The 24,589-nt window shown below is 37.8% G+C and overlaps 2 protein-coding genes across 4 annotated transcripts; both read right to left on the reverse strand.

Annotated features, from left to right (window-relative positions):
* Nucleotides 1-8,384: 8,384 nt before the first annotated feature.
* On the reverse strand, nt 8,385-13,032 carry LOC127447951 (P2Y purinoceptor 8-like). The gene is made up of 2 exons (XM_051710206.1): nt 12,669-13,032; nt 8,385-9,893 (listed from the first exon to the last, which is right to left on the reverse strand). Exons 1-2 carry the CDS (start codon nt 12,678-12,680, stop codon nt 8,841-8,843), a joined length of 1,065 nt encoding a protein of 354 aa, XP_051566166.1. The 5' UTR covers nt 12,681-13,032; the 3' UTR covers nt 8,385-8,840.
* A 1,218-nt stretch (nt 13,033-14,250) lies between these two features.
* On the reverse strand, nt 14,251-24,511 carry LOC127447950 (regulator of nonsense transcripts 3A). 3 transcript variants are annotated; one of them, XM_051710204.1, is made up of 11 exons: nt 24,281-24,511; nt 23,796-23,902; nt 23,604-23,710; nt 23,301-23,399; nt 23,075-23,185; nt 22,885-22,940; nt 22,240-22,398; nt 21,996-22,129; nt 20,512-20,797; nt 18,870-18,947; nt 14,251-15,422 (listed from the first exon to the last, which is right to left on the reverse strand). In XM_051710204.1, the coding sequence occupies exons 1-11, from the start codon at nt 24,509-24,511 to the stop codon at nt 15,258-15,260; spliced, it is 1,533 nt and encodes a 510-aa protein (XP_051566164.1). In that variant the 3' UTR covers nt 14,251-15,257. The 3 variants fall into 3 exon arrangements, with proteins under 3 accessions (XP_051566164.1, XP_051566163.1, XP_051566165.1); XM_051710203.1 differs by having other exon boundaries at nt 20,512-20,800; XM_051710205.1 differs by lacking the exon at nt 18,870-18,947 and having other exon boundaries at nt 20,512-20,800.
* Nucleotides 24,512-24,589: the final 78 nt, after the last annotated feature.

The following is a 24,589-nucleotide window of genomic DNA, read 5'->3' on the forward strand; positions in this document are numbered from 1 at the left end:
TGTGGCATAATGTTGATAACCACAAAACTAGGCTCGTTCCTCTTTTTTTCTTTTTTCTTTTTTTTTTTTTTTTTAAAGAAAAGAAGCAAAAATTGAGGTTCCAGTGAGGCACTTACAATGGAAGTGAATGGGGACAATGAAAGTGAACGTGGCCAATTTTTGGAGGGTTAAAACAGAAATGTGAAGCTTATAATTTTATAAAAGCACTTGTATTAATTCTTCTATTAAAACTTGTGTATTGTTTGAGCTGTAAAGTTGTTTAAATTGTCATTTTTACAGTCGCTTTAGGGTTTGTTGACATTACATTGTAATGGTAACAAAGTTGTAAACTTGGCAATAACTTTACACAGAAAAGGTTTGCAAGTAATTTAAAATCACTAAAATCATGTTTACATGCATTTCCTTTATGTCTTGTGGCTATAATTTTGAAACAGTGAGTATTTTAATGTTCCATTGTAAGTGTCTCACTGTAACCCATATTTTTGCTTCTTTTTTTTTTAAAGAAAAGAGGAACGAGTCTAAATTAATTTTTGTGGTAATCAACATCAGCCACAAATGCTGTCAATTGAGCTTAACTTGTATTGAACCCAGAACATTCCTTTAAAACACGATTATTGCATATATAAAACGGCAGCAACAGTAACATGATAAAAGGCACCTATTTTTATAAAGAATTTAAATTATTAATTTTTAAAAACGCTATAAACAATTATTCCACCTAGAAGGCCCAATATAGTTCAATTAGCCTAAATGTCTCCAAGCAATGAAGGTAAAACATAGGCAGCTGACTTGTTGCCTTGCTGCTTTTTATCAGTTAATAGCTTAACCTACAGCGTTTGAATGCATGGAACGCTTAAAAAAACTGGTCCCAGAACAGTTTTAAAAGCATCTTATTTTCACCCTACCTTGGTGTTCAGCCTACAAAGGTGGAATTTTTTTAGTTTTCTGACTAGTTTGCTATTCGTGTTTAAGCCGGTGCTACAGGTGCATCTCAATAAATTAGAATGTCGTAGAAAAGTTCATTTATTTCAGTAATTCAACTCAAATTGAGAAACTTGTGTATTAAATAATTTCAGTGCACACAGACTGAAGTAGTTTAAGTCTTTGGTTCTTTTAATTGTGATGATTTTGGCTCACATTTAACAAAAACCCACCAATTCACTATCTCAATAAATTAGAATATGGTAACATGCCAATCAGCTAATCAACTCAAAACATCTGCAAAGGTTTCCTGAGCCTTCAAAATAGGCTACACAATCATGGGGAAGACTGCTGATCTGACAGATCAATAATTGACACCCTTCACAAGGAGGGTAAGCCACAAACATTCATTGCCAAAGAAGCTGGCTGTTCACAGAATGCTGTATCCAAGCATGTTAACAGAAAGTTGAGTGGAAGGAAAAAGTGTGGAAGAAAAAGATGCACAACCAACCGAGAGAACCGCAGCCTTATGATTGTCAAGCAAAATCGATTCAAGAATTTGGGTGAACTTCACAAGAAATGGACTGAGGCTGGGGTCAAGGCATCAAGAGCCACCACACATAGACGTGTCAAGGAATTTGGCTACAGTTGTCGTATTCCTCTTGTTAAGCCACTCCTGAACCACAGACAACGTCAGAGGCATCTTACCTGGGCTAAGGAGAAGAAGAACTGGACTGTTGCCCAGTGGTCCAAAGTCCTCTTTTCAGATGAGAGCAAGTTTTGTATTTCATTTGGAAACCAAGGTCCTAGAGTCTGGAGGAAGGGTGGAGAAGCTCATAGCCCAAGTTGCTTGAAGTCCAGTGTTAAGTTTCCACAGTCTGTGATGATTTGGGGTGCAATGTCATCTGCTGGTGTTGGTCCATTGTGTTTTTTGAAAACCAAAGTCACTGCACCCGTTTACCAAGATATTTTGGAGCACTTCATGCTTCCTTCTGCTGACTAGCTTTTTAAAGATGCTGATTTCATTTTCCAGTAGGATTTGGCACCTGCCCACGCTGCCAAAAGCACCAAAAGTTGGTTAAATGACCATGGTGTTGGTGTGCTTGACTGGCCAGTAAACTCACCAGACCTGAACCCCATAGAGAATCTATGGGATATTGTCAAGAGGAAAATGAGCAACAAGAGACCAAAAAATGCAGATGAGCTAAAGGCCACTGTCAAAGAAACCTGGGCTTCCATACCACCTCAGCAGTGCCACAAACTGATCACCTCCATGCCACGCCGAATTGAGGCAGTAATTAAAGCAAAAGGAGCCCCTACCAAGTATTGAGTACATATACAGTAAATGAACATACCTTCCAGAAGGCCAACAATTCACTAAAAATGGTTTTTTTATTGGTCTTATGATGTATTCTAATTTTTTGAGATAGTGAATTGGTGGGTTTTTGTTAAATGTGAGCCAAAATCATCACAATTAAAAGAACCAAAGACTTAAACTACTTCAGTCTGTGTGCATTGAATTTATTTAATACACGAGTTTCACAATTTGAGTTGAATTACTGAAATAAATGAACTTTTCCACGACATTCTAATTTATTGAGATGCACCTGTAGTTGTAAGACTACTTCAGTAAATTCTTCTCAGGGTAGGTGTATTTTCTTACTTAAGTCAATTTCTGTATTCTCTGCTGACTTGTGCTTCACAGAAACCTGGCTGAGTGAAGCCATTCCGGACAGCGCGTTACATCTGCCGGGCTTTCAGCTGTTCAGAGCAGATTGCATCGTGGAGTTAACAAGGAAAACGAGAGGCAGTGGAACATGCTTTTACATCAATGAAAGTTGGTGTATAGATGTAACAACGTTAAAGAGGATGTACTGTCCTAATTTGGAAGCGCTCTATATTAACTGTAAGCCTTTCTACTCGCCGCGGGAGTTTTCCTCGTTTATTCTGGTGAGTGTGTATATCGCGCCAAACGCATGTGTGAACACAGCACTGCAACAGCTTACTGATTAAATCACAGACACAGAACAACAATACCCTGACTCAGTTATTATTCTTGGGGATTTTAACTAAGCAAATCTCACACGTGAACTGCCCAAATACAAACAGCACATTACATGCCCCACCAGAGACAGGAACATACTGGATCATTGTTACACAACAATAAAGGATGCATATCGCTCTGTCCCTAGAGCAGCTTTAGGACTCTCTGATCACTGTCTGGTTCATCTTCTTCCAACCTACAGGCAGAAATTAAAATCAACCAAGCCAGTAGTAAGGACTGTAAAGAGATGGACCAATGAAGCAGAGCGGGAACTACAAGCCTGCTTCGATTGCACAGATTGGAGTGTTTTTGAGGCTGCAGCCACAGACCTGGATGAGCTCACAGATACTATTACATCATAAATCAGTTTCTGTGAGTATATGTGCATTCCTACTAGGACTTATTTAAAGTTCAACAACGACAAACCGTGGTTTACAGGCCAAAGAGGATGCTTACAGGGGTGGGGATAAAGTCTTGTACAATCAGGCCAGGAACACACTGAACAAGGAAATCAGAGTGGCTAAAAGGAGATACTCTGAGAAGCTGAAAAACAAGTTTTCATCTAACAACCTTGCATCAGTGTGGAGTGGCATGAAACAACTCACAAATTACAGTACTCCTACTCCCAACCCTGTGGTGGACCAACAACTGGCTGACGACCTGAATGTGTTCTACTGCAGATTTGAAAGGCCCAATCTCACACCCCAGACCCACTCTGACCTTCACTTCACACAAACACCAACACCTCCTGCAACCCCCCTCCTCCCCCCTCCTGCTACTCAACCTTCACTTAAGATCTGTGAAGATGATGTGAGCCGGGTCTTTCGGAAACAAAAAACGAGGAAAGCTTCAGGCCCAGATGGCGTCTCACCAGCCTGTCTTCGATCCTGTGCTAAATAGCTGGCCCCCATCTTCACACAGATCTTCAATAGATCACTGGAGCAGTGTGAAGTCCCATGCTGCTTCAAACGCTCAATCATTATTCCTGTCCCAAAGAAACCAAAAATCACAGGACTTAATGACCTGTCGCCCTGACATCTGTGGTCATGAAATCATTTGAGAGACTGGTGTTGGCCCACCTGAAGAACATCATGGACCCTTTCTAGATCCCCTTCAATTTGCTTATTGAGCAAACAGGTCTGTGGATGATGCAGTCAACATGGGATTGCATCATATCCTGCAACATCTGGACAGACCAGGGACATATGCAAGGATCCTTTTTGTGGACTTCAGTTTGGCTTTCAACACCATCATCCCAGCTATACTCCAGAATAAATTACACCAACTCTCTGTTCCCATGTCTATCTGTCAGTGGATTACCAGCTTTCTGATGGACAGGCAGCAGCTTGTGAGACAGGGGAAACTCACTTCCAGCACCTGTACAATCAGCACTGGTGCCCCCCAGGGATGTGTGCTCTCTTCACTATTCTTTTCCCTCTACACCAATGACTGTATCACCAAGGACCCCTCTGTCAAGCTCCTGAAGTTTGCAGATGACACCACTGTCATCGGCCTCATCCGAGATGATGATGAGTCTGCATACAGAAGGGAGGTTGAACAGCTGGCTGTCTGGTGCAGTCAAAACAACCTTGAGTTGAACACACTCAAAACGGTGGAGATGATTGTGGACTTTAGGAGGAACACCCCAACACTGACCCCCCTCACCATTCTAAACAGCACTGTGGCAGCAGTGGATTCATTCAGGTTCCTGGGCACTACCATCTCACAGGACCTGAAATGGGAGACACACATTGATCCATTGTGAAAAAGGCCCAGCAGAGGTTGTACTTCCTTCGCCAGCTGAGGAAGTTCAACCTGCCACAGGCGCTGCTGATACAGTTCTACTCAGCGGTCATTGAGTCTGTCCTCTGCACTTCAGTAACTGTCTGGTTTGGTTCAGCTACGAAATCAGACATCAGAAGACTACAAAGGACAATTCGGACTGCTGAGAGGATTATTGGTTCAGAGCTCTGAGCACCAGAACCGTCAGTCACAGGAACAGTTTTTTCCCTCAGGCTATCCATCTCATGAACAGTTAAATTGCCCCATTGAGCAATAACTATGTGCAATACACAGTTTAGTCTTTTTTATATTTATCCAACACATCCAACCTCTTCTGCCATTTCATTCCTCTGAAAAAAAAAAAAAAAAAAAACATTTGCCCTGTACATAACAGATTTGTATTTTGCACTGTACATAACAGATAACAGATTTGTATTAGATTTGCACTACGTATGTGTATGTGTGTGTATGTATGTATGTATGTGTGTGTGTGTCTGTGTGTGTATACTTGGCAATAAAGCTGATTCTGATTTTGATTCTGTATAAGCACACACATTAAAGCATAGGTGTAGATTAGTTGAAATTCGAAAATGTCCTGACCATTATTAGGGCAATTTTACCACTTAGAAAATACTTAAACTATAAAATATGTTCTTAATGACTATTGCAAATTCTCAGTGTCATTGTTCATGTGTAAATTATTGTCCGACGTCTTCTGAAGCGGCGCATAAAGGTGTTGTCACGTGGCATCTGTTACTTTTCTCAGCGCTGTTCAGGATGCACCAATCACAGTTGTTTGTGATTAATATGGCCCAATGGAAGATTCTGCTTTAACGGGCGGTAAGCGGTCTGTTGTGGAAGACACCTTTGAATTTGAGCGACTGTGCCAGGTAGGATAGACTAGAGGTGCAGGATTTTAAGATGCGAGTATAATTGCACAGACAATCGATTGTATTCCAAATAAAGAATTTAGTGGTGGCCAGTGGGATGTACGATATATCTTCCTTTTTTTTTCGGTATACAAATTAACTCACGATATAATTTTAATGCATTCATCTGTAAAGTTTATAAAGATGCAGGGAGCAGAAAATATTAGGCACGCGTCTATGTGGTTCTATGACGATAAAGGCATGTGTGAGAGAGTCGAGCAAGCAATTCGTCAAAATGAGTCCGTCTATGTAGCAAGGATGTTTGGAGTTGTAACTAATATTTCAAATTTTCTGTACACAATATATAGAATACATTTAGCCAATACATGTTTTATTTTGCACATTGAAGAAAAATATTGGGGTAGAAAAGCTTTTTATAGACAAAAGCATGTTTTGTCTATAAAATACATTAAATAAAATTAATCCTTTGTGATCAAAATAGTGCTAGAAAAAAAAACAGTCTAATATTTAATATGGTGTGGTAGAGGAATAGAAAATGAGACTTTTTATATGAGGAAATATTGTGCCTATAGACACTATACATTCTCGTATTCTTAATATCAACATTTTGAATAATGTCCTCTTTGCAATATGTCCCTACCAACTTTCAAACCAAACCTACGCTCTTGCCTTAAAGGTCATATAGCCTGGAAAAATAGAAAAGAAAACACAGTTAATTGAATTTTTGTGACAACAATAAGTTGTCACAATGGAACCTACCAACTCTTTTACCATGACAGCACTTGTTTTAGCAAACACTTTGAAGTGGCTTTGCAACCTACTTTATTTCCTTTATGTGCATTGCATTGGACATTAGCTCACTTGAGCAATCAGCTGCTGTATTAAGCTACACGTTTATTTCACATCAGACTCGCACTGGTTAAATTATAGTGTAGGAAGCTCGTTTTATTATTATTGTTGCACTGTGTTAACTTGTTCAGAAGTTTGTTTATTATATGTATAGTATTTTATGCAATAGTGTAAAATTCTCAGTATCAAAGGAACTGAAATAAATCTTGACCTGTCTATGACATTTCTGTTATAGAAAGAAGTTACAATAGAATAGAAATAAAATAGACACTAGGCAATTGTAACATTGGTCCCACAATGACTAGCCTATGTGTCATCTATGATTAGGTACAAATGTGTTTTATGCACACTCGCTCACACACACAATAAATGTAAATACAGTTTATTTATTACATTTTAGATTACAAAATAAATGCTCTTATACATTGTTATATTACCATATAAAAAACACAGTTTGGTTACGCTGAAGTTTACAACAAAGTAATAAACAGGTAACACATACTGTATGTAATAATGCAGGCATGCTCCATAAACAGCCTAAGTAAAATTAAGTAAATAAATATTAAAACAGCTCAGCCAAAGTCATGTCAAAGGAAAGATCTTTTAAATGTGATAAAACCTACGCATTTTAGAGTGAAAAAATCATTCATATTTCAAGGATACACCTACAATAGCTGCCACATTGTCTTTTTATACTTTTAGCAGTCAGACCCTGCCAGATCACAGTCCAGCCATGAAATAAATATTGAAATAGCCAGTAAAGTGTAATCACACAAAAATGTAAAAGATTCAGTGAAAGGAACTTGGTTTCTGATACCAGATAAAAAACATAAATACACAAACATCACATGCCCTGTTTTGAAAGGGCATGTGGGCAGCACGCTTTTCCTCAGCTGCTCAGCCAGGAAATCAAAACAGAACCAAAGCAATATGCTACAAAACAACAAGAAAAAAAATAATGGGAAGAGTCTGAACTATACTGATTAGACTAAAAATAAAAAAATTGTGTCTGAGCCATGGCCTGGTGGTTAATGCATGTGCTCTGACACGTTTAGGAGTGGCGCTCAAGTAGGCGCAGCTAGTTTGAATCTGGCTTATGACAATTCCCTATCATCTTTTTTTCCTTCTCTACAATTCAAGGGATAGTTCACCCAAAAATGAAAATTCTCCCATTATTTTCTCACCCTCATGATATCCCAGGTGTGTATGACTTTCTTTCTTTACCAGAACACATTTGAGGAAAACTTCAAAAATATCTTAGCTTAGTAGGTCCTTAAAATTCAAATGAATGGAGATTTCTCTTTTGAAGCTCCAAAAATCACAGATAGTCAGCATAAATGTCAACCATATGACCCCATCTGTTAATTTAATGTCTTCTAAAGTGACACAATCGCTTTTGGTGCAAAAAAGATCAATATTTAAGTACTTTTTAACTATAATCCAACGCTTCACGAGGGGATGGAGTTCAAGCAGTCTCTTGTGTGATGTATTCATGTTGCCATGAGACAGACATAATCTCAAGTTCTCCACTTGGTTGAGACATTCAGAATAAGCACACAAATGCACCAGTGTGAGAAAAGAAACAGATAAATACAGATAAAAACCAACCAAGCTACTGTACAGCGTTCCTCCTTCTCACTTGTTAACAGCGCTGCTCTTCCGGCTGTGACGCATGTGTGTCTGTTCTCGCGTGTTTCAAATGCCAATGCGATTACGTCACACGCACGTACCGCTGCTCATCGGAAACATGATTCAGAGTTTAAAAAAGTACTTAAATTGATCTTTTTCGCAACAAAAGCTATCGTGTCACTTTTAAGACATTAATTTAACAGCTGGTGTCGTATGGCGGACTTTTATGCTGACTGTCTGTGATTTTTGGAGCTTCAAAAGAGAAATCGCAATTCACTTGCATTTTAGGGACCTAGTAAACTAAGATATTTTTCTATTTTTCTTCAAATGTGTTCTGGTGAAGAAAGAAAGTCATACACACCTGGGATATCACGAGGGTGAGTAAATAATGAGAATGGGAACTATCCCTTTAAAGTTGAGGTGTGTAATTTCCATGCCTTTCCTTTTTCAAATAGGACACTCCTGAAGACTCCCCGATCCTCCATTGGTCAAACAGATTGTCCCGCCCCAAACTCATGTCATTGGTTGAGCCATTGCTGCTATTTGTGGCTAGCTGGGATGCTTAAGCAAACAGAGCAATTTTTTGATAGCAAAACAAAGCCACAGTGTTGACACTTTACGGAGAAATCCACTTACAAATGCCTAACTAATATTAGTCTCTGCATAATAACTTGAGATAGGAGAAACTGTTTTTTAACATGGAAAAAAAATGACACACTTCACCTTTAAAAATTGTCACAGTCTTCATGTGCATTGCACGTTGTGCGACCAGAGAAAAAGCTCTCCCTATGACCCTCAATCATCTGAGTCTCTGCTGTGCTAAGAGTCTGCAACCGCAGCAATTGCCTTAGCTTTCGACGGAACTCTTTGGAGGCAAAATAATATATAAATGGATCAATGCAACTGTTAATGCAGCTAAGGGACAGGGAGAGCTTGTAGTAGATATAGAGAGATTTCCCATAGTACAGTCTTGTAATTGAGTGAGCCAAGAGTAGTATGTTATTGGGAGTGAAACAAAAAATAAACACAAACAGGACAGTGCATGCCAAGCGCACAGCACGGCCTTTCTGTTGACTATTGGCCCTTCTGACCAGCACAAAGATGATATTAAAGTAGCAATACACTGTTATAATGAACGGACAGAGGAAGAGAATGATGAACATGCTGAACAGGAATGCCGCCCAGTGAGCAGAAGTTGGGAGCATGTCCTTCCTTAACACGTCGAAACAGGTGGTAATGTTGCGCTCTCTTACATAAAATGTTAAGTCTGAGCTTTCCATCGGGCTCAGAATCGTGAGGACCAACAGCCACATAAAAATACAGGTGACAACGGCATACATTTTCTTCTCCCTCAGTTCTCTGAAGCGCATCGGTTTGACAATGCCCAGGTAACGGTCAGTGCTAATGGCTGTCATGGTCAAAATAGAGCAATACATGTTGGCATAGAATACCACAGTCAGTACGTTGCACATCCCTGTGCCCAAGGTCCAGTTGAAGCCCTGCATTTGGTACATGATCTGAAAGGGGAGCATGGTGCCCAGTACCAGGTCAGTGAGGGTGAGGTTGATCATGAAGATAATGGAGGAAGTCTTTGGGGAGGTACGCATCAACAGCAGGAACAGAGAGACACCGTTGCCGCTGAGGTTGGCCAGAGTCACAACGATGTAGATGGCCGAGACAAGATCACTGGCCAATTTGTTGTCAAACATGGCCAGTGTGTCGTTATCCATTCTGGTGTAGTTTTCCTGTTGTTTCAGACTCATGGTTGTTTTCTCAGCCTGTTTGCAAGACGTTAAAGAGACAGAAAGAGTGCACTTAAAGTGTGAAGACACATTTCACTTTAACCACAGTTATGGGAAAGAAACATCATGATAGTCCTGTTCATTTAAAAAAAAAAAAAAAAAAGATTAATGCTCACAGCACAGTCTGTACTTTTAAGATTTTTTGGTGTTACTTAAAAGACCCCTTAGTTTTTTGTTGCTACTTGTAGTGACACAGATGAAAGAAATGAAATGTGTCTTTTTAAAACTGATGGTACATGCACCCAAACCATTCATTTGGGTGCAGTTCTGTGAACAGGAAGTGTGAGGCCATTGTTATAGGTTTTCATCTGCAAAATCATGCTTCTTCAGCATACCTATACACAATGTAGATGGCACACATAACCAACAAATCACTGCATATCATAAGTCTCAGAGCTGTTTCACAAATTTTTTTCTGAAATGATTCACACAGGCAGTGTCTCGAACGAGGGACTTTTTTGTGCCCTTTCACAGGAAGTGAAAAATTATAATTCCACAGCACATGCCAGCCTCAGATTTGATACAGTCATTCACAGACATAGTCTGGCTATCATGCACAGATTTAAATTTTAGGGGTGGGCTACAGTTTCAAGGATTGACCTAAAATTAGTGCATTTCCTCAGGCTGAAATGTTTTCTGAAACGCTGTCGTTGTTTCTTGAAAAGACAAATGATTTAGCTTACGCTTCCTACACATTGATTTTAATGAAGGTCACAACACCCATGTCCCAATCAAATCAGAATCACAAATGAGCCACACCACCATACTGCATACTTTAAAGTAGACAGAGTAGTTAAAATGTTCCACAGCTATGTTTGAATTTTGTGGAACCTAAATGGGCAGACTTAAATGAACCATTATCAATTACATAGAGAATTTCTGTCATTGTTCATAAAGCTTTGCTATGGGCTTTTGATTGTTCTTTAATCGAATGGTATCCTGTTTTTGTCATTCCAGTAATGGAAATCAATTAAGTTTTTATCTCTCCTAGAATTACTTTACACAAAATTGTGCAATACTGAGTGCAAACAAATGTGCACGTGTGGAGACCAAATGGGTGTTTTAAGCTACAGTTTTAAGCAAGCTATCCTGTAATTCAACTGGTAGGGAATGGTGTCTGCAACCAAGTCATGGGTTTGTTTCCCAGACAACACACAAACTAATAAATGGGTGATTCTTCAATTAGGGGAACTTTTCTTTTCCCTAGGATGATTAAAATAAAATAAACATGGTAACACTTTGCAATAAGGTTCCATTTGCTATCATTGTTGGTTAATATGAACTAACAATGAACAATACTTTTACAGATGTATTAATATTGGTTAATGTTCATTTCAACATATACTAAAAAAAAAAAAATTATTAAATCGAAAGTTGTATTTGTTAACATTAGTTAATGCACTATGAACTAACAATGAACAATTGTATTTTTTATTTATTAACATTAACAAGGATTTATAAATTCTGTAAAAAATATTGTTAGTTCATGATACCTAATTCATTAACTAATGTTAACGAATAGAACCTTATTGTAAAGTGTTATCAAAAACATTCTAGTTTTATAGGTTCTAATAGTGTTGAGTGTTAAAATGTTACATTTACACTTTTTCCTAACAAATTAAAAAAAAGCATATTTTGAAATAATTTGGTATTAATGCAGACAATTAACCAATTTTTAATATAACAAAGTATCGTTGTCCCCAATACAGCGTTATCATTACCATCACAGCAAGCATTTAAATATCAAGTGAGTTTTGCCAAAAAACAAACAAACAAACAAACAAACAAAAAATGTAAATGAAAAATGTAATTACCGTCACACATTTTACCAAAATTTACTTAAAGGTTGATCAAGGACATGATCTTATATATTCTACTACATGTGATGAATGTCTGAACATAGTAAAAAGGAGTTTAATTTTTCAAGATTTCAAGTAGTCAAAAGTGCCCCTAAGTGAAGAATCAACCATGACTGAAAGTACTGTAAATGACAAGTAAATATATGTAAATGCATTAATGTATTAACAAGTACTTACTGATCTATTCACACACTTAGCTTTGGATGTATTCAGTCATGATCTATTGCAGTAAAATTATGCCTTTGTTAAGATATCAACCCACATGCTGAAACATCCATGTATTGTTTTAACATATTACACTGTTTAAAACCCACTACTACTTCAAAGAAAAAAAAGTTTGCCTTGTCACATAAACTTTCATTTACTCAATCATCACCCGTGCACTCATCTGCTATACATCGAGAAGAGTTTGATTCTGTGTTACACGGGCATAAGCTCTCTGCTTGAAGTGGACTATAGATACGATGACATCAATGAATTTTAAATTGATTCTTACTTGGAAAAATGTAATCAGTGTTACATTTTAATTACGTATTTTTAATCATTGAATTAAATTTTCATTATTATTATTACAGTAGGAGTATCGGTTGGTTGGACTCCAAACTTTCAAGATATCTGTCAGAGCTGGAGGGATTATCAACAGATTTTAACTGTATAAAGGCCATTTGTCTAGAGGATAATCACGCAAAAATGCAGTTCTACCTTGACATGAGAAGCACAAATTTCAGGTAACAATTAAACTTTTTAACAAACGGCAGAGCAGAAATTTTCATTTTCTTTCAAGGAAGCCCTGTATGTTCTCCGGAAAGATCAGGGCGACTCAAAGTGGGAAATGTATCTGAACATTTTAAGGTAATATATTTTAAAAGAAATTTCAGCCTTGTGTACATACCTCAAGAAGCATGTGCGACTTCCCTTGTGTGTGTTAGTGGCAGTTAATAGTCTTGTATGACTGTTACATTCAGGAAACTTCTTGTTGAGAGGAAGTACGCAGCCTGACTGCTCATTTAAAACAAAATATAAAGCTTAGTGGTCCATCTTTGTAAAATGTAACATAACATACTCCATGTTTCTAAATTTCATAACTGAAAAAAATATGACTACATACAGAAATACCCATCAAAGGTCATACTGTTTCATCTTTAAAGTTGTAACTATGTTATTGTTACGTTATATGCTAATGTTATTAAATATACTGTATATTCACCAATTCACTGACTGTTGAAATAAAACGAAAACTAATCTATTGTGCTGCAAACAAGGAAGTTCCTCTAATTTCACTTTGGTTTTAGACAGTTTCTCTTTCTCATTAATGGTGGCCTTCTTTGAATTTTGTTTTTTATTTATTTATTTTTTTGATTGGATTTTAGAATGATCAAGGACTTTAAAGGTGAAATTGATGTGGGAGGATGTGGTAAAGGAGAAGACGCCACATAAACCAGTAAATAAACTGCACACACCTTTCCTCACACCAGAAAAAAGTACTGTTAGTGGTCCCACTCTTAACCAACAGTTAAATGATTGTCAGTCCTGTCACATTATTACTTTTTTTTTATAACATGTTTGTGGTTTATCTCTAGATGACATAAGAAATAATTAGACACTTGTTGTGTCTTCTGGGATTTCCTAGTGACGGAAAGAAATTAAAATTACAATAAAGAACACGTGTAAATAATACTTGTTATGGGGCTTTTAACACCGTGCAACCTGCCATTGTTTCATGTTTGCATGGGTTCTGCTTTTGTCATTTACACATGGATTATATTTTAGAGGACACATAACCCTACATTAAACTATTACTTTTGACAGATTGCTGCCATATGTGACTGTATGCTTCATTGTGTACAAAATGTATTTTAAACATTTGTATTTTATCACATCTAACTATCATTGAAACAGAGAACATGAAAAGCAGCAGTAGTAGATGCAAACACATGGTATAAAACTAGTTAAAACACCACTGCTACAAAAATCACAGGAAGACATTATGACATGTTTCTCAGTCTGAAATTGTGAGAACTAAATGTGTAGTATGTGAATCTGCTAATTCTGTTCATTTCTGTCCTGTCAGTGCAAACTGATACTGGTTTAGAGTTGACTCAGAATGAACAAACTTGTGTTGCTGAGTTGTTTTGCAAGCTAAATCAAATACAGGAATGCAGCCTTAACATTTAAAATACATAAGAGTTCTGTAATTAGTATTATTTCAACAGAACTTTAGCTGTTCAAAAGAAGCCACGATTATGGTAAAATGTTGTCAACTATCTTCCAAAATATGTCCGAATGTAATGACAATATTGCACACTATCATCTTATATTGTATTACATTGTTTTTATTAATTTGTATTTTCAAAAGAGCTATGCACAGGCCACCCCTATTAAACTTTCTAAAATCCAGTAATCAAAATATAAGTTAGGAAAAAATAATGAACCAAATGCATTTTTTAGTAGTTAATTAAGTTAATCCACAAATATTACTTTATATTACTGTATATCTTTATTATACACAAATAGTAAATCCATCAAATACAATCTCACAGCTTTAAAGTTTTCTACAGAATTTACTCTACTATTGGTTTTTACTAAACAATAATTCAAAAATTTAATATTGGATGAGATCTTTAAGTGAAAAACAAAGGTAAGGCATGTGACCCCATGTAGTCTCCCACCCCTGAATGACAGCATTAGTTTTTAAAAAACATGCACACTGTTTAGAATTATCACCAAACAACATGTGATCTAACAGACGTTTTTAACAAACTATATTGTTCTTCTTGGCTCGCAGGTGAAACAATACACTGAAGTTAGCTATTTGAGACCTGTATTACACCAAAAGCCAGATAATGTCTATACATCAGGGACAATAGAGGCATCGTTCAAAGGCATTACAGTGTGAAAATATGAAATTATGAACTACATGCTTAAATATTTAATTAATGCAATGTAGCACTCTTGCACTTATTTTTTTATTCTTAAAGAAAAATACGTCTCTACACCCCCCCCCCCACACACACACACACTTCCTTTACCTTTTATCAAGATAAAACAATCAACCTAGATACATTTCATATACTTAAAATACAGTTTCACAACACATACAGATTTTCTTGACATTAAAATCTATATACTCTTTCTAAATTCTCTTGTCTAAAGGAATCTATTTCTTGCTCTACAAAAGGCATACAAATCTTGATCTCAGTAAATAAAAGAGGTATTTTTTCCTCAGTGAGATGATGGTGTAAGTACAAATCAGTTATTCTTGATCATTTTATATTTATGACATGATAATTACCTGTACATACTTATAACTCTGTGTTTAAAAGATTAAGAGGGGGATTGTATGATCTATACTCACGCATCAAACACAGAGACAACAGAAAACAAGGTTGAAATTGAGTGTTCTTCCTGTTGTACTGGCATGACTCTTGTTTCTACAAGTAGACGTCTATTAAGTTGATGTCTTCCTGCTGTGGTCTTCTTTTCACTCATCTGCACTTTTCTCTGAGCCTGTTCCTATGATCGTCTTGTAGCAGTGCTCTCCTCCATGCTCAGGAGAGATGGGTGGAAATTCAAAGGTTTTGTTGCTGGAGCCCATGCGCTTGCGGTTTCGGGAGCCAGGTTGGTACAGCTGCATCGCTGGTCGGTCCTGTGTCATGAAATGAGTAAGACACAAGAGAGAAAAGCAATACACTCATATTTCATATCACAAACATTAACAACACTTCTCTTCCAATGACTTATGTTTGAGCTATTTCTCCATATAATCAATTTCCTTCTCAACAAGGCAGACAGCTGGTTATTGATAGCCCCTCAAAATGCATTTAGTCCATACCATAAACTTTGTCTGTTATGTACTTTTATTTATTTAACATAGTACTATTTATATTTATGGTGGTGATGTGGCATAATGGCTAAAGCTCAGGGCTGGTAACTGGAAGGTTGCTTTCAACACTGTGCCCTTGAGCAAGCCTCTTTGTTGTTCAAACAGGATTGTCTCTGTCATAAGTGTACTGTAAGTGACTTTGGATAAAATGTCTGCTTAATGACTAATTGCTTACTATTTTGTAAATAGACTCAACACTTAAGCATTCCAATGTACAAGAATCTAAGTCTTGTAGATAAATGTAGGCTCTGTTCCAAAAAACCTAGTGCACTGCTTTGCTTTCTACTGCCTGCATTGGGCAAGATAGTCTATTTTTAATTAGATTGAACTATTATTATTATCACTACTTTTCATTATTTAATTTATTACATTTATAATTAACAGCATTCACTTCGTCTGCCATCTTGGATGGACTGTTTTTCATAGAACGCAACAGTGCCCGCCCACATTTTCAGCCGCCATTGTTCCGGAAGTATTTTTCACATTCACTTTTTCCATAGGGATTTCTTAAAATCTTTCATCAAAGAATTCTAAGCCATGGACCAAACCAATCAGGTCCAAAGTAAATAACAACATTACAAACTTTGACTCGAAGCAAAAAAGTATTTGAAAATTGGATGAAAAGACAATAGGCCCTTTCCCACTGGCGGTACTAAAGCCCGTTTTAGGTACTTTTCCCTGGGACCAGTACTTTTCGTCGCTTTCGCACCTGAGGAACTATAGTTCCTCTGAGGCATTTTAGGGGGATATTTCGCTCCTACTCTGGAGTAGGTACTTTAGGGGTGTATAGGGATTGTGGCAGACTGTGGGAGGTGCTGCAGTCTGTAATTGGTCAACACTTATGACACACAAATATAATTGAGAAAGGAGAGGAGTCCACAGCCGCCATTTGTAAACAACTAGCCACTAGCCTGCTACTCAGAGGATTGTGCTAATTTTATAATTCCCTTAACAGAATTAAAATAAAACCAACAAAGTATACAAAGAGGATCACCCGTTTCACATACAGTATGTGTGTGTGACTTCATCGGGAGACGCTTTGAGTTTTCATCGCATCTGTACTGTGTGACTATACAGAAAATAAAGTGATTTTTGGATTACTACATCGATTTTTTTCCTGGGATGATGTATATAAATAATCAGATGTTTCTCGAGAGTGGGTAATTTCATTCTATTATACTAAACCATCATTAAATCTAGTTTACATGATGGAAGTATTGCATGCCTGTCACTGCGTGGTTAACTTGCATCAGGACATCTTTTTTAAGTCATTGATGAGTAATTCAGTATAGTAATTTATGCTGAGTCATAAAAGCCTTTATTGTAAAAGACTGTGTTGATAAATAGGTTTATAGTGCATTTTCAACATATTGTCCACAAAATTCAGCGCGTGCTGCATGGTAGTCTGACTGCCTCCCCTCTCCTCACTCCGGCTGGAGCAGCACGGAGCTCTGCAGGCACAGCTCTCATGCCCAGTTTAAACTGTAACTTGAAGACATAGACTGCGTCTGACAACAGCAAAATGCAGCCTTCAGGGGCTTTTAAACTGTTCAGAGACCAGTTTTCTTAAGAGTTCCATTCCAAAAATGCTGTCGTTTAAACCATTAACTGATTAGGCAGCTGCCTACATTTTCAGATGCAGCCAAAGATTGTGTAAAACAGCCCTAACAAAAGTGTAACTCCAATCCCAGCTTCCTCTGTCAGTGTTCGCTTGTTCCAACCATGTCTGAAAAAAAATGGTCGACACTAGATAACATCACTACGGGGGTACTTTTAAGAATGCGAATGCAACAGGGGAAAATTTTCCTCGAGTGTTCCGTTCCTTGTAAGAGTTCTCATCAAGAAAGTTACTAAAGGAAAAGTACCAGGACTGTAGGTTGTAAAGGGCCTAAAGGTACAAGACTGTGAACTTTACATCTTTAATGAGGGAATGAACCACAATCCTATGAAGTGGAGACCGACTTGATTGCGTCATTCACAGTGCGATAGCAGTGGGCATCAATGCTGGGCTGGTTTGGTAGGCTTTGTTCGCAGCGATTCTCTGATTGGTGGACCGTTTCCCTTCGGAATCATAGGTAGTGTAGTTCTTCACCAGGAATTCCACTATTAAACCCAATTTTTTACAAATTAAGCTGAAACAAAGCAGACTGACCACTTGAAATGGAGCATATACTGTACCATTGATTAAAAACCTTGGTGCTCACGGTATGTCTGTCTTTAAAAGTTGATAAGTTAGCGTTAATAATAAATTCCCCTATGGAAAAATGAATGGGATATATACATCTAGAACCAGACTTCTGTGCTCTATAGGTGCATTCCAAATCGCATACCTCTGCCCTACTCTACCATTTTGTGAGTAGTGTGTTCACACTGAAAATGCAATGATAAGAGGAGTAGTAGGAGAATCTGGATGATGTACTTTATCAGCTGAAATAAAGGAGTGTAGAATGTTGGACATTTTATGCACTCAGCGCTTGCAGCTTGCCCTATGTAGTGGAAGGGGCAGGGTTACCTGACTGTGATGCTGGCCTGACAAAACAACTGTAAGTAATAGTGAATATGGGAACTACCGAAACTTCTATGAAGACAGCGCCTTGCGAAGACAGCGCCTTGCCAACTGTCACTCCACCCTGTTTGAATATGTATGTTATTTGAGATATAAGTGTTGCACCAACATTGGCTAATGGGCTAAAGTTAGCCGCAAGAAATCGCATGCATTTGAAAAGCGTCACTTCCATCAGCTGAAATATTGAAAATGTTTCCATGTAGTAAAAAACGTTAGTTTTCCATTTGAGATGATACACTTTGAAAATTCATACACTAGATTGCCGAGTGCATAGTGTTTAGTGCATCATTTGGGACAGTTACTGACCTTGTTGTTGTGCATTATGAAATTGAATTCTCTTTAAAGTTTAAATCCGATGCTGCCTTTAGAATGTGGCCAAAAGAAAGTATCCTTTTGGAATAGCCTTTGTTTCGAGAGTGTGCCTATGATGCCTTAAAATAATGCCCATGTGGGCAACTTGGTAGGTTTTGGAACAGAGCCATAGTGTTTAGTTATATAAGCTTCTTTAATTGGGAACCCCTCCCCAACTGTGCCATTACAGCCTAACCAACATTCGACTGACACGGTAAAGTGTGGGGCCTCTCAGTACACAGCATGTGTAGCATCCCCTCCCGTGGGTATAAAGGCTCAAAAACTAGCTGTACCTTTGCTGGCAGAGCCCCTCCTATCTGGTCTGGCCCCTCAGACTGGGAAGTCCTTTTCTCCTGATGCACTAACACAGACTGAGAGACACGTTGTCTTTCATCAATGATAAGCCCAATATTGCCAACAGCTAAATTATAGCTATCTGCCTCAACACATCAGTGGTGAATAAAGCGTACGCTGCTTTAAAAGCCTCTGGAGGGAGGCAGATTTGTACTGTATTTCCCACAGACATAATGATGTATGAATCAAGTAAACAGAGGTGTGTAAATATTGAATGCATTAGCTATTGAAAGTGGATTAATTTGCTACATAGACGGGACAAACTCATTGATGACATTAACCAGACTGAATAATTGTTTAAAACCTGAGAGGTACACTGAAAAAAGTTCCTTTTGCTGCTTAATTAAAATGAGTTAATACAACACAATTTTAACAAAAAAGTGTTTGTCAAAACTTAAAGGGATGGTTCACCAAAAAAATTTAAATTCTGTCTTTATTTACAATCAATTTGAATGTGTAAAATATAAGTTAACTAAATCAATCTGTGTTTAGAATTTAATGTTAGGAAAAACAATTTCCAACTTACATTGTGGAACTACTGTTTACATATACATATATATATATATATATATATATACCGATCAGCCACAACATTAAAACTACCTGCCTAATATTGTGTAGGTCCCCTTTGAGCTGCCAAAACAGCGCCAACCCGCATCTCAGAATAGCATTCTGAGATGATATTCTTCTCACCACAATTGTACAGAGCAGTTATCTGAGTTACTATAGACTTTGTCAGTTCGAACCAGTCTGGCCATTTTCTGTTGACCTCTCTCATCAACAAGGCATTTTCGTCCACAGGACTACCGCTCACTAGATGTGTTTTGTTTTTGGCACCATTCTGAGTAAATTCTAGCGACTGTTGTGCGTCAAAATCCCAGGAGATCAGCAGTTACAGAAAACTCAAACCAGCCCATCTGGCACCAACAATCATCACTGAGATCACTTTTTTCCCCATACTGATGGCTGATGTGAACATTAACTGAAGCTCCTGACCCATATCTGAATGATTTTATGCACTGCACAGCTGCCACATGATTGGCTGATTAGATAATCGCATGGATGATTGTTTGTGCCAGACGGGCTGGTTTGAGTATTTCTGTAACTGCTGATCTCCTGGGATTTTCATGCACAACAGTCTCTAGAATTTACTCCGAATGGTGTCAAAAACAAAAAACATCCAGTGAGCGGCAGTTCTGTGGACGGAAATGCCTTGTTCAACAGAGAATGACCAGACTGGTTCGATTAGACTAGACTGGTAACTTAGATAACCGCTCTGTACAACTGTGGTGAGAAGAACAGCATCTCAGAATGCTATTCTGAGATGCGGGTTGGCGCTGTTTTGGCGGCACGAGGGGGACGTACACAATATTATGCAGGTGGTTTTAATGTTGTGGCTGATCGGTGTGTGTATATATATATATATATATATATATATATATATATATATATATTTCTTTTTTTTTTTTTTTTTTTAAGTGTTATTGAACCAGAAGACCATATTTGAACATTCTGGAATGCTACTGCCTGCTGTAAATGGACTGTAGCTGAGATATTGCTACTCTATTAGCTTTTATTTACCTTATTACGAATCCGTTCTTTCCTGCTCGCCATGTCCTCTCTGTCCTCTTTGCCCAGTTTGTCCCCAGTCTCTGGACAGTAGGTGTACCCATGGTTTTGCTCTTTCTTGGCCCTGTCCTGGCAGTAGCCTTTGCCCCATTTGGTTTCCTCCTTGCGTCGCATAAACTTATCAAACTCGTAATGATGCCTCTGGCGTTTACGCTCATCATCTCTGCCGCGATGCTCTTTGTCCCTCTGGCGACGGCCATGACTCTCTCGCTGCTCCTTGTCACTCTCGATTTGACCCCTACTATGGAGAGGTCACTTGATGAAATCTACAAATACCTCAACATGTGATATGCTTGATCAACCCTACCATCAATATTTATGGCCAAATGTTCATTATATGGCCAAATTATGTGGACACCCCACATAATAAATTGGATCGCTGTTCCAATTTATTGCAAAGGTGTTCAGTAGGAGTTCTGGTCTGGGATTTGTACAGGCCAGTCAAGTTCTTCCACACCAGACTTAGTAAACCATTTCTTTATGGACCTTGCTTTGTGCACAGGGGCATTGTGATGCTGAAACAGAAAAGTTACAGCATCCTCCCCACCAAAACAGGGGTGTCCACATTCTTTTGGCCACATAGTACATGTTTAAAAGGTAACACAATGTCAAAACCAGACAAGTAATGAGAGTTTTCTCTTCCATTTAAATCTGAGTTATTGTCCTAACCAGGAACAGAAACAGGACATTTTGTTTAGCTATTGGTTTCTATTTATGCAGAGTTGGAACAGTTCACCCAAAAATGAAAATTCTCTTATCATTTAGTCCCCCAATGCCATCTTAGATGTGTATGACTTTCTTTCTTCTACTGAACACAAATGAAGATTTAAAAAAATATTTCAGCTCTGTAGGGTCATACAACGCAAGCAAATGTTGGGCATAACTTTGAAGCTCTAAAAAGCACATAGACAGCATAAAAGTAATCCATAAGACCCCAGTGGTTAAATCCATGTCTTCAGAAGTGATATGATTGGTGTGGGTGAGAAACAGATTATTATTTAGATCCTTTTTTGACCTTTGACCAGCCCTGATCAGTAGGTTGCAATATGCAAGAAGAATGCAAATCGCCAAAAAACAAAAGAGGAATGTGGAAGTGAAAGTGGAGATTTATAGTAAAAAAGCACTTAAATATTGATCTGTTTCTCCTCCACACATTATATCTCTTCTGAAGACATGGATTTAACCACTGGATTACATTAATGCTGTCTTTAATTTTCATTTTTGGGTGAAATATTCCTTTAAATTCAGCTCTGCAGAATTTTTTACTAAACATTAAATATGTTCAGATTGGCTGTTATTGTGCCACTTCGTGTAGCATTTTTGCTTTCAGTGTGGACAGACACATTCATTGTCACTGGAAACTTTTCACGTTGCGCCTGTTTAAGACAGTGTAAGTAATGAAATAACACACTGAGCAAGTTTCTTGTATCATTTACTTGTCTTTGGTATCTTTTGACTTATTGTTTCCTGCCGTTTTTTCCCATCTGTTCTTTTCCGCCTCTCCGCTGTCTCCTTTATCTTTCAGTCTGTCTGAGTCCATGTCATCATCTCGGTCACACTTCTTCAAAAGCTAAAGGAGCATTGGAGTCAAAATGTAGATTTGATGTAATGACTTTGGTTTTTAGTACAGTACTGACAATCACAGATGAGCGATAGCCAGATTCAAAATCTGATCTTTACCTTGATCTTAATCTCTTTTTCAGAAAGCTTCTTCTGCTTCTCAGCCTCCTTTCGTTTTCGTCTCTCCTCCTCTCTGCGCTTCCTCTTCTCCTCCTCCCTCTGTCTCTTCTTTTCAAGTTCTCTCTTTCGCCTTTCCTCTCTCTTTTCTTCTCTTATTCTCTATTATTAAAAACTCCATGTGTTAAAGATAATACTATATAGTGATGTATCTACAAAACCATAATGCATTACATGTAGGCTAGGATTGTCGACAGAAAAGGATTGAATAATGTCTGTATGAACAGGTAGCCGAAGTTAATGCCATTCTCAATCTATCAAGCCAGTAACCATAGTGACAAATAAATATATTGCATCTTTAATAATTTAATTTTAATTCTAAACTTTCAGGCAGCTCCCACTAATTTCATCCTCTTACAATTCTAGCCAAAAACTCCTGTTCTGGCTTGTTCATTTTTTTCTTTTTCCTCCACACAATTTCTAAACAGTCACTCTTAGACCACACAGTAAACATGTTTTCATTTTTCATAACCTGCAATTGGTTAACTATGCCATGTGTAGCTATGTCAATGATGCAACAGACATTTAGTTCAGGTCAAATGTGGTTCCTTTCACACAGCACATACATGGTCCGCTCCATGACCTTACCTGTTTCTCTAACTTCTTGCTTTTAATATATTCCAGTAAGGGAGTTGTCCTTTTGGCTGCAATGAAGTCACATAGAGGGAAAATATTGCATGTAAATTTTATAGACCAGCTTCATAATACTTCCCTTGGACATACTGTATGTTTGTCAACATGTACACAAATGATAAGAGAACAACTTCCAAAACTGTACCTATGAGTTCTCTTGTTTTAGCTTCAATCTCTCCCAATAGTGTTTCTGGGTTGGCCATTGATTTCTCCTCATCACAAGAGTAGTTTTCAAGAAATCTTCTGTATTCCGGATCTGAGAAAAGATTTAACATAGCAACAAAATCATTTAAATATAATTGATTAATTTTGCTCTGTAAATTCTTAAATTAGTATTCTTATTCTTCTTCTTCTTATTATTTTGTAAATACCTTCATCAATGGTTCCTGCTTTAGCATCTTTCTTCTTTAACTTTTTCTTGGAGACTTTCTGAAATGGGGCAAATTCTACAACAGCTGGATATTCTTGACCTTAATTTTAAAAATAATTAACAAAATATATATAAATATAAAACATATCATATAGGGTTGATATATACTATATAATACAAATTATATAAAAGAAAATAAAAAATATATACTACTAATGTAGTGAGTCATGCAATAAGGAAATAAAATATTATAGTTGCATTGGGATGTTCTAAAAAGATGCATCTAAAGAGTAAAAAGAATCACCTTTATTGTCAATGAAGACATAGCCATCAAAACGATCCCTGAAAATAATTATATCCTCTTGGTTTTTGAAGTTGATGTATGCTCTTGAGAAGAGATGTGGGTATAAGCTGAGAAAAATAAATATATACACATGTATCAGGTGCTAACAGTGCACATGATCATGGTATTTCTACATACACAGACTGAATTTACCTCTGATCAGCGGGGAAGAACTCGAAATAGTCAAAAGATGGAAGAGGACTCAGATGCTCCTCGAGCTGATCTTTTGATAGACTGGGTGGCAGGCGGCGTATGACAACCTAGTTAAAAAAGGAAACTTTTGAATGCTATTTAAGTCATGCATTGACTTCATTGCATAGAGTAGCCTATTCAAATATACAGTATAAGGTATTGCATACATTACACAATTGTATCTCTGTTGCACCATTGTCCCTGCTCTTACAGTATATATGCATATGCATTCATCACCTGGGCTATTAAAGTCAAGCAAATGTGCAATTGTGTAAGTGTATTTATTCATTTTGGTTTGGTGTGATGTATAGCTTACCTCTGGGATATTGGTTTGGATTTGCAATCCAGCTAATGTTGTCGCTGTCTGTGGTGCTGAATCCCGCTCCCTCCATCACTACAGGCATTCCTCCATCATCAAACTCACCTTGATGAACTGCGTCACTTACCTTGGTGAAGATCTCCTTTTTCTCCTCTTTGTGCTTCGGGTTCACTGCGACGTTGTCCTGCTCCCTCTGACACTCCCCGAACTGGATCTCGACGCTGCCTCTCTCCCTGCTTCCTGTCCTCGGCTCCTTTTCAGACCTCATTTCTCCATTTCTCCCTCTTCGCTGTCCGGAATCCGCCAACTCTCGCGGGAGTTTCAGAAGCAAAAACCGCGAGGCTTGCACATTACGCATTATTTTTTAGTTTATCCTGCCCTTGCCCGCCGTTTTGTTTTGTTTATGCGACGAGAGCACTGCTACAATATTCATTTC

The sequence above is a fragment of the Myxocyprinus asiaticus genome, chromosome 11 (assembly GCF_019703515.2).
Source record: "Myxocyprinus asiaticus isolate MX2 ecotype Aquarium Trade chromosome 11, UBuf_Myxa_2, whole genome shotgun sequence".
Taxonomy (NCBI): domain Eukaryota; kingdom Metazoa; phylum Chordata; class Actinopteri; order Cypriniformes; family Catostomidae; genus Myxocyprinus; species Myxocyprinus asiaticus.

Bases quoted from the DNA above. Each gene is read 5' to 3' on its own strand.
- LOC127447950 (XM_051710203.1), bottom strand. From the start codon at position 24,511: ATGCGTAATGTGCAAGCCTCGCGGTTTTTGCTTCTGAAACTCCCGCGA. The intron at 23,186-23,300 runs GTATTTACAAAA...ATCTTTTCTCAG, and splicing joins AGCAGGAACCATTGATGAAG to ATCCGGAATACAGAAGATTT. The intron at 22,399-22,884 runs GTAAGGTCATGG...TTTTAATAATAG, and splicing joins GCAAGAAGTTAGAGAAACAG to AGAATAAGAGAAGAAAAGAG.